The sequence below is a fragment of the Bidens hawaiensis genome, unplaced genomic scaffold, assembly GCF_021521415.1.
Source record: "Bidens hawaiensis isolate Kalapana, Puna unplaced genomic scaffold, B.hawaiensis_p1.1 tig00419516_1, whole genome shotgun sequence".
Taxonomy (NCBI): domain Eukaryota; kingdom Viridiplantae; phylum Streptophyta; class Magnoliopsida; order Asterales; family Asteraceae; genus Bidens; species Bidens hawaiensis.
This window is the reverse complement of record NW_027504887.1, coordinates 177,765-187,857: the sequence shown is the minus strand read 5'-3', so window position 1 is coordinate 187,857 and position 10,093 is coordinate 177,765. Positions and strand designations below refer to the sequence as shown.

At 34.7% G+C, this 10,093-nt stretch overlaps 1 protein-coding gene and 1 pseudogene across 2 annotated transcripts; both read right to left on the bottom strand.

Annotated features, from left to right (window-relative positions):
- Nucleotides 1–1,623: 1,623 nt before the first annotated feature.
- On the bottom strand, nt 1,624–3,728 carry LOC143609246 (B3 domain-containing protein Os01g0234100-like; annotated as a pseudogene). Its single transcript, XR_013149388.1, has 5 exons — nt 3,583–3,728; nt 3,323–3,457; nt 2,814–3,019; nt 2,640–2,724; nt 1,624–2,525 (listed from the first exon to the last, which is right to left on the bottom strand). The product of XR_013149388.1 is annotated as a B3 domain-containing protein Os01g0234100-like (transcript).
- A 1,761-nt stretch (nt 3,729–5,489) lies between these two features.
- On the bottom strand, nt 5,490–9,362 carry LOC143609231 (B3 domain-containing protein Os01g0234100-like). The gene is made up of 7 exons (XM_077084043.1): nt 9,312–9,362; nt 9,162–9,224; nt 9,040–9,062; nt 7,824–7,983; nt 7,511–7,717; nt 6,775–6,859; nt 5,490–6,465 (listed from the first exon to the last, which is right to left on the bottom strand). Exons 1-7 carry the CDS (start codon nt 9,360–9,362, stop codon nt 5,714–5,716), a joined length of 1,341 nt encoding a protein of 446 aa, XP_076940158.1. The 3' UTR covers nt 5,490–5,713.
- Nucleotides 9,363–10,093: the final 731 nt, after the last annotated feature.

Sequence of the window (10,093 nt, the reverse complement as noted above, 5' to 3'; positions counted from 1 at the left end):
CTTGATACGGTTATTCTTAATCTAAAATTATGAAACCGATTAGTACTTACAAACATGCTACATTTGTGTTCATTTACAGGCCTAAGTCCTAACTATGTACAAACTTAAGCACAAATGTCGATTACAATATTATGTAGTATGTACCAATATCATTAATACAATAAGCACACAGAAGCTTATCATACACATGAATATCCTGAAATATCCTGGTTGCATGATTAGAACCACATCATTAAGTAAAAACCGGTTAGTTATTGATCTACATTTCACATACCAAACCAAATCAGGTATTCTACTCATCTTTTGTGATTTATTTATCTGTTTGTTTCAGTTCAACATTTGCAATATTCACTAAGTAATATACAGAACAAGAAGCAAATACAGTTAGTTATCTCGATATGTAAACCGAAAAGCATTCGAAACAGCTTAATATCACACTAGATCAAGCAAGTACGGAATTAAGAGCAACGGCAACATCATAATGCTGAGTAATATTAAAATCAACAACGCAAATCTTAATCAACGAGTAATTTTGCATATAACAAGTGAAATAGAAACCCTAAGTCGTATAATGTGATGGAGAAAACGAATAATAATGTAATGACGGATTGCAGTTACCTCTACGTTAACAATGGCGATCGAGTAGAGTACAACTGCTTTTTGAGGAGAGTACTGGTGGTGGTTGCAGCTTTGGTAATTTGGTTATTACTTATTTGAGAAAATTACCAATATGTTCGTTTTCATCTTCGAATTCAAAGCTTTGTCCACAAGCTTCCATTGTAATTGTAAATAAGTTTAAATACTTATTTATTTGCGTTGTCAGACTACTTTTTTCATAACCATTTAAAACATAACACATAAAAAATTAATATTAAAAGATGAAGACAACACTCAATATCATGTACTTAAAGACATATAAAAAATAATGTTTCCCCTAGGCAATATAATCTTCTTTTTCTAAGAGGTCGGGCTACTTACTTCAATAATTCTTTTTTTTAGCGGCTACGTATTATAAACAAGGCCTAAACATGTGGCCCAAACAAAACATTTAAAGTTGAAAAGAGAGTTATTTTTATGGTTACAAATACTTACTGATTAAGTTACAATTACACTGTTGAAAATCTACAAATTAAACATGTTTATATCATACACACACAACGGGGAGTAATGATGAAGACCAAAATATCATGATATGCACAGGTCAGTTTGGTTTGGTTTTGCCCTTAAATTAAGCAAAAAAGCTGAAATTTTGGTTTTTTAGTTTTTAAAAACCGTTTGGTTTTGCTTTCTTTATCTGAGTTTTGTTCGGTTTTGGTTTTTTAGGTGTTCGAGTTGATTTCGTTTTGCCTTTTATGAGAAGATATAAGCACTTAAAAAACTTAAAAGACCCCATAATAGTTAATTTCCTATAGTAATAGTACAAAGAAGGATTACCAACTTTGAGTAACATGTAAAAAGCAGGTCCGATTACGCCTATTCCTAATCCTAATCCTAAATGGAATGTAACGACGTAGGGATCCATATGTAAACATAGTATCTATTTAGATACGCTCAAATGACCCCTTCTCACAATGAGAATGTATATAACCCTATTCCGGTCTGGTCCGGTATGAAATGAACAAGTTGCAATTACAAAATACATCCTACAACACTTGTAAGTTGTAACACTCATAGTTCCATCATAATGTACGAGCAACGATCCACATCATTGCCAACAAGCACGCCAAAATACCCACGTCATCATCAAGCAAGTCGCGTATGCAAAAACTGAATCGTTGCCACAAAAACGTTCTCTTTCTAAACATAAAATTAAATCTTCAAGCAAGACTGTCACCAAGGTGCATTGGCCTCTTTACAAACAACTAATTCAATATTCTTTCCTTTTACCTTTAGAATTTCAATCTCAACATCAAGATTCTTGATCACATCTCTAATCCCACTAAGCTTTTTACCGATAACCCTCATCTCGTCTTCTGCTTTCACTTGCTCATTCTTTTTGGCTTCCAAAAGCTTGTTTGATTCAAACAAAAGCCCGGCAAGCTTACTGATTCGAGCTCTTAAAAACCCGACTTTCATACCCAACTCTTCAAAGGCTTTCAGGGTGTTATCCCATGTGTCAAAATCATCACGAGTGATGCCAACTTTACAAGCTTTGATTGCATCAGCGATTGTAATAGTTTCAAGAATTATCCCAACTGCTAGCTTAACATTGAGACCTTTCAAGAGGTTTTCATGAAGATATGTGTTTTGACTGTGACATAAATCATAGTATTTGATTCGAAAATGTTTTGGTATTTCGGAATCTATGACTAAATTGTCGATAACGATACTGAAATCATCAATATTCTTGATGTCCTTGAACTCAAGAACAGATTGTGAGAATCTGAGTCCTTCAGAAACTGGTGAGTCTGCATAATCAATGTCACCTTCTGATTGATCAAACACTACTAAACTGTTTTCTCGAACATTTTGTTTGTGTAAATCAATATCCATATCTTCAGTTTTCCGAAGATTCTTTGAGCCATCTTTTATCTGATGTTCGTCTGATCAAGTTCAAGATGGAGAATTAAATAAGTAAAAGTATATTATTAGAGCCAGTTGTTTATCTTCATGTTATAGTCGTATTTAAATAAACTTACAGCCATTCATACCACAAGGAACCAAGTTTAAAAGCCCAAGTGCCCCATCGTTTTCATTCAAAACATGAGCCCTCACAATGTAGACCTGCAAAAACAATCAAAAAGGATAAAGCTTTAAATTTCTAACTTTTACACATTAAATAGTAACTGTTACAATGTAAACAAGTCACATACTCTAACTTTCCAGTGATCAATCAGCTGAAAAACTAGAGCATCTCCTTCAAGCAGCTTATGAGCCATCGAAAAGCCTCTCCAGCCACCACTTAATCCGGTTTTGTGAGCAAGAAACTTTGTGTTGTATTCGTGTTCATCTTCATCCAATAACACAACCGTTTCATCTTGTTTGGCATATGCAAATCACAGAATCCCTTGGGAAGCCCCTAGTTACATGTAGCACAAATAATATTTTTATCATTTTTATATTGCTTCAATAATTATAGGAAAATTGGATTTTAATAATCCAAATAACTATCACTTGTTGGCCAATAATAATCCTAACTTTAACTTTGGTAGCCAAAAGCAATCCCGGTAGCATAATCATAAAAAATTTTAGACTCAATTTACATTTGATTTATACATACACGTTATCGAGATTGCTCTTGACGACCACGAAAGTGAAAGTAAATATTATTAAAATCCAAATTTCCATAATTATATTATGATCAACAAAATAATGAACTTACCAGCCAAAAGCAGCTACTAACATGTGAAGGAAGCATAGACTTAACAAAACTTGGTAGCTCGGGTGGGAGGCTTGCTTTCACCTCAGTGGCTCGGTTAACCACAGCAGATTTGGACTGGGAAACACGATATGAATCCTAAGAAAGCCCAAGTTGTTATAATTTTCAATGATATAAGCTTAATGATTAAAATGTGTGAATGCACGGAAGGTGTTCGACAAAATGTGTGACTGAAATAACAAATAAAAGAAAAGTGGTCTCACTGTTTTTTCTCTTTGCTTAGGATTTGTGGCTTTGATTTTCATAACCCTTACTTTAACTTCCATGGCCTTGGTCTGTAAACAAACGTGTAAATTGTAATAGTTGCAGTCGATGACAGTGAATCGATTGCAAATACCTTGGAAGAAAGAAGATGGATGACCGTTTGTTTTAAAAAAAGAAAGAAGTTTGTCTTGGGAGTAATGAAGCTGTGACTGTGGAGCCAAAATTTAAAAAATAAAATGTTTTTTAAGGGGTGTTCGGGATTTCTTATTTTACCTATAAAGGTGTAACTTATGACTTATACATTTATAAAAATTAATTTCCCAAACACGTTAATTACTTTTATAGTGGATGGATTCCATACAAAATGTTATTTTTGTGAGAAATATGAGAAGTGATCTAGGTTATCCGTCTAAATAAATCTGATTAAATCAATAGTTAAAACACACTTGATGGCAATACAGTAAGTATCAACAAATTTAAGAAAAATAAAGGGCAAATCTGACTTTTTACGCTTGTTTAATGGGCCTATTAAATGAAATCTCTAATAAACAATACAAGATCATAATTATGTCAGTTACTGAAATTAAGTTAATATCAATTTAAACAAATTCATGAATTACCAAATAGCAAAATTAGGCTGAGGGATGTGGGGGGCTTTAATGGGGGCTTTAGTGGGGGCTCCAACTAATAATATTATGACGTGTGGCAGAGAGAGAAACTGGATAAGGGGGTTGTTGGAGCCCTGGCCCCTGGTGTGGAGGGGGCTCCAGCAGGGGCTCCAGCGAAAATTTTTTTTTTTTATTTTTTTATAAATATATTCAAACAACGACATTTTTTTGTGTTAGTTTTGAGAGGATTTTAGGAGGAAAGGTGTATAATTGTGAAATGAAGTATATTTTATAAAGGTATATATTTATAGTTTAAGAAAATATTTTTTTTTAATTTAATATGAGCTCAACGGCTCTTTTCCGTAAACCTATATAGAAAATATATTTTTTTTTTGTTTTTTTCGGCTCCCAACGGTCCAAAATACCTCAAAAGGTGTGCTCCTCTCTCTCTTCTCCCGCTAACCAGCTCACGCCTGCATTGTTTTTCGCGTTAGCGCCCCGGTGGTGTGATGTTAGCGCCTGGGGGCGCGAGCGGAGGGGCTCTAGCGCCCCCGTTGAAGCCCCACACCCCTCAGCCTTATAGATAGGAAGTGAATATAAGCTTCATATAATCAAACTTTTGTTATCTGGTAATGACATCACTTAGACTTTTGGAAACAACACTGTAGAAAGTTAATAACAGTATTTTTATTTTTTAAAAAAACAGCACAATGAAAAATTAAAAATAGCACCATTCTTTGTAACCATATAACCATATGAAAATGCAATAATATCACTTTTGCTATTAAAAAACAACACACTAAAAATTTATTAATAAAATTGTTGCTTTGTTATGAAAATTTTATAATAGTTGATCGATAGACACTTATATTTTAAAATAGCACTATTATTAAACTTGGCCATGCTATTATTTGTTATTTCAAAGTTAGACAAGTGCTAATCCGATAAACGTAAAAAAATATTCTTAAATTGTGGTCATAAATTTTAGTTACGCGCGTCATCTTGGTGTTCAATACCATCATCATAATTTTCTTTACCGGTTTCATCTCCATTCAGTAACGACACCATAATTTTCGGTACCGGTACCAAGAATTTGCGATTTTCGAGATCGGTATTTTCGGTACCGATACCGAGATCATCCCTAATTCAAAGTTAACCCCCACACTACAAACATTAATCTATCAAACAAAAGGATTTTAAAAAGCAGAAGGATTGTAACAAAAATTAATAATCAATCAATTATGATTCACGACAAAAAAGCAGATGAGAAGATATAAGCACTTAAAAGAGCCTTGGTACCCCATAATAGTTAGTAATTTTCCTATAGTAATAGTACGAGGATAAACCTACTTTGAGTAACAAGCTGCAGTTACAAAATACAACCATAAAACACTTGTAACACTCATAGTCCCATCCTAATGTACAACCAACAATCCACATCATCGCCAACAAGCATGACGAAATTCCCACGTCATCATCACGCTAGCCGCGTATGCCAAAACTGGGCCATTCCCACAAAATGTTATCTTTCTAAACATAAAACTAAATCTTCAAACAAGACTGTCACCAAGGCATTAGCCTCTTTACAAAAGGCTAACTCGAAATTCTTGCCTTCTTGCTCCAGAGTTTTAATCTCAGCATCAAGATTCTTGATCACATCTCTAATCCCACAAAGCTTTTTACTGATAACCCTCATCTCATCTTCTGCTTTCACTTGCTCATTCTTTTTTGCTTCCAAAAGCTCGTTTGATTCAAACAAAAGCCCGACAAGCTTACTGATTCGGGCTCTTAAAAACCCGACTTTCATACCTAGATATTCAAAGGCTTTAAGGGTTTTATCCCAAGTATCAAGATCATCACGAGTAACCCCGACTTTACAGGCTCTGATTGCATCAGCGATTGCGACAGTTTCTAGAATTATCCCAACTTCTAGCTTAACATTGAGGCCTTTCAAGAGGTTTTCATGAAGATATGTGTTTTGACTATGACATAAATCATAGTATTTGATTCGAAAATGTTTTGGTATTTCATAATCTATGATTAAACCATCCACAACGATACTGAAATCATTAATATTCTTGATGTCCTTGAATTCAACTGCAGATTGTGAGAATCTGAGTCCTTCAGAATCTGGTGAATCTGCATACGCATTGTCTTCTTCTGATTGATCAGACACTACTAAACCATTTTCTTGAACATTTTGGTTATGTAAATCAATATCCATGTCTTCATCATTTTTTACTTTCTTCGGGTGATTTTCAATTCTGCATTCGTCTGATCAAGTTCAAGAGAGAAATCAGAAGAAAATAAATAAGCATTATAAACATGAAAATGGTACACTTGTTAACGGGTCAAATTATAATATGCTAGCATGGGAACAAGTCAAAAGGATTGAAAGTCATCAAAGTCTATTTTCAATGCATACAACAAATGATTTCTTCTAAAGACTAAGATTAATTCATGGAAGAATGATTTGACAATTTTTTAAAACGATTGTGGGTGGGCCCAAACCAACCCGACCCTGTTAAGACCCGTTATTAAGATAATAACAAAAGTCGGTAGGAAATATGTAAAGAGGCTTACGAATATTCATGTCAGAAGGAACTAAATTTAGAAGGGCAAGAGCTCCATCAATTTCATTTGCATCATTTACCCTTACAATGTAGACCTGCAAATAGCACATCTACAAATTATATGTAATGTATAATAAGAAAAGGAACAGTGTAATATGTGTGAATGCCACCCATATTTGACAAAGTTTACAGCAAACAGGCAACACATTTATCAAAATTAAACATTAGGCCAACCCAAGTTTAAGATTGTTTAAAATTTAGCCAAATTCAACCAAAAAGTTGCCAAATTTAGTCTCAAATAGGTAATTTAAAGAAAAATTGATACAGATGTGTATAAATCCCACCCAAAGTTGGCAGATGACAATTTTATCCTCGAATTGTTGAAAGACAAATATATACTCTTATGATATTTCATGCCATTGGAAAAAAATCACGTTTGTGTTGTGTTGTGACATAATGATTTCACCCGTGAAACTGTGAAAATACAAAAAATATTCTAACGAATTGTTGAAAGACAAATGTGTATAAATCCCACCCAAAGTTATTGTTACAGATGTGTATAAATTGTGAAAAACTTCTTATGATGTCAAAAGGAATACAAGAAATGATGCCTGTGTAACTTGAAATGGAATTATTATACATTGTAAGTAACTTACGTTTGTAAACTTAAGCAGACCCGAGTGACCTATGAATACATCATTCTAACAAGGAAACAAATTTATAATGAAAATTGTTTGCGTATTTACCTTGAATTTCCAGCTGTCAATCAACTGAAATACTAGAGTGTCTCCCTCAAGCAATTTATGAGCAATGGCAAAGCCTCTCCAGCCACCACTTAATCCAGTTTTATCAACAAGAAACTTTGTGTTAAATTCTTGATCATTATCATCTACTAACACAATCGTTTCATCTTGTTTTGGCAAATGTGCATCACAAAACTTCTTGGATAACCCCTGTCACATTTAGCACAGATAAGACTTACATATTGTTTAACCAGTTATATGGTTTTATCATTAAGCTTTTTTGACAATAAATTTTATTATAAGATGATAAACTTACAAGCCAAAAGCCACCAGTAACATGTGATGGGAGCATATGTTTAACAAAACTAGGTAATTCAGATGGTAGGCTTGCTTGAACTGCATTGGCTCGCTCAATAGCTGCTGACTTGGCCTTTGAATCACAGGTTTGAGACAACCTAGCTAATTTTGGATCATACCTTTAATTGAGCACAACAAATCAAATGCATAGTATCCTCTCTAATTTTGGATCATACCTTTTCGAGCCGGGGGTCTCACCGGAAGCAGCCTCTCTATCCCTATGGGATAGAGGTAAGGCTGTCTACATCTTACCCTCCTCAGACCCTACCATAGCATTGCTATTGGTGGGATATACTGAGTACAATGGTGGTGAAATCAAATGCATAGTTAGAAAAAATGAATAATCACTAATGAAATTGCATATTAAAACTAGTTTTTTTCTATTTGCAACTTGAGATATGTATTCCTGGACAACCCATAAAAGAGCATTCTGAAGAGTATTTACAGACTATGAGCTAACCTTACTATTGTATTGGATGGAAGATCAAAACTCACCTGCTCAGAGAATATTAGCAAGTACTTGAGGATTAGTTACAGTAAGTAGTATTTTCAGAAGATCATATGAGTGCATGATATGCATTGTCCAAAATTATGACTATCCCCAACTCAAACCATCTAAAATAGTAACAATAATGATTGATTGACTTTAAAAAAAATTAAGTTGACTTTGTGTGAATTGGAAATGCAAAGAAATTAAAAATAAAAAAAAAGCAATGCAAGTTTGGAAATAAGAGAAGTTTTGAAAACGCCGGTTCATAGAGCACCTCTGGGCCTTGCTTTTCCGCTCTGTTCTCTTACTCATTATCCTAAAAAATTTGGCTCGTTTAAAAACGAGCCACGGCAACCTGGCTCAATTTGAAACAAGCCTAGCTCGAGACAAAGTATGTTGGCTCTTAGGCTAGCTTGTTTGGATAATTTAGTGTCAGCCCAACCCAAATCCATATAGAATAAGCCCACATAATATGGTTTGTGAGCCCACTAGAAACCTTAAGAAATGAATATTAATATTAAAAAAACAAATAAATATAAAATACTAGTTCAAATTCACAATATGATGACTCAAGCTTTTTACGAGCTGAGCTCGAACTCAAATTTCAGCTCCTTAAGATTAAACAAGCCGACCGAAGCTGGCTCGTTTAACTTCGAGTAAGCATTAGCAGCCCTAGGACATATACATACATATAACCACAAGTTTCATCTAAAATAGCTCATAAAAGTAGTTATTAATAGTTTCCGGTGCGCACACAAGGTGTTCGACAAAATGCTTGATAGATAACAAAAAATATATATATCTCACTTTCTTATTCCTCTGCTTAGCATTCGTAGCTTTTTTCTTAATCACTGTCTTTGTCTGCTTCAGCTACAAACAGATCAAACATGATGCATTTAATTAATATTACAAGTTTGATACTTAACAGAATTGACAGTGTAAATTAATAGTTAATACCTTGGAAGAGAAAGGGGGTTTGTTGGTGGGTGAAGAGTGTGGAATCGCCATTAAGCTGCTGTTTAAAAAAAAGATTACCGTTTGAATAGAAGAGAAGGATAAAAGGAAGTGGATAGAGATTTAAAACGGTGAGGTGATTGATGGCAGTAAATCATGGCACACTCTCTTGGGAGTTGAAACGATCATTTTGGAGCCAATTTTTCAAACTTATTTTTTTTAACGGCCAACTAAGTAACGCCGGGTACCATGTACGAGGCCCCCATTAGCTAAAGTTAGCCCGAGTCGGCCACTAGTCCGTCGACCATGTACGCGGCCCCCATTAGCTAAAGTTAGCCCGAGTCGGCCACTAGTCCGGACGGACGGAGCCCCTAGTGGTCCACCTGTTGAGAGATTCACCGGATAAAACCCGAACCCCACACTCAAGTCAAACGGCACGACAACGATAAGCCGGTAAAACCGGGTGAGATCAGGACTCGAACCCTAGCAAGTCAGGGTCATCCCTCATATCTCCCATAAAAGTTGGTGATAGTGAGGTTTGATCCTCTACCTCTTACTTGTAAAGTGAGTATTTTACCATTGAGCCACAACAAACTTCCAATTTTTCAAACTAGTAAGAACAATCCAATCCTTTTTACTTTAATTTGTTGACAATTGATGGTAAATTGAAAACTTACTAATGTTGGTAACAGTTTCTATATATAATCCTCTTGGAGATGGTTTTTAATGTGAAGATTAGGGATTAGCAAAACGGGTATTGTCGTAGTGGTATTGATTTAGTATCG

Bases quoted from the DNA above. Each gene is read 5' to 3' on its own strand.
- LOC143609231 (XM_077084043.1), bottom strand. From the start codon at position 9,362: ATGGCGATTCCACACTCTTCACCCACCAACAAACCCCCTTTCTCTTCC. The intron at 9,225-9,311 runs GTATTAACTATT...ATCTGTTTGTAG, and splicing joins AACCCCCTTTCTCTTCCAAG to CTGAAGCAGACAAAGACAGT. The intron at 6,466-6,774 runs GTAAGCCTCTTT...GAACTTGATCAG, and splicing joins TCCTTCTGACATGAATATTC to ACGAATGCAGAATTGAAAAT.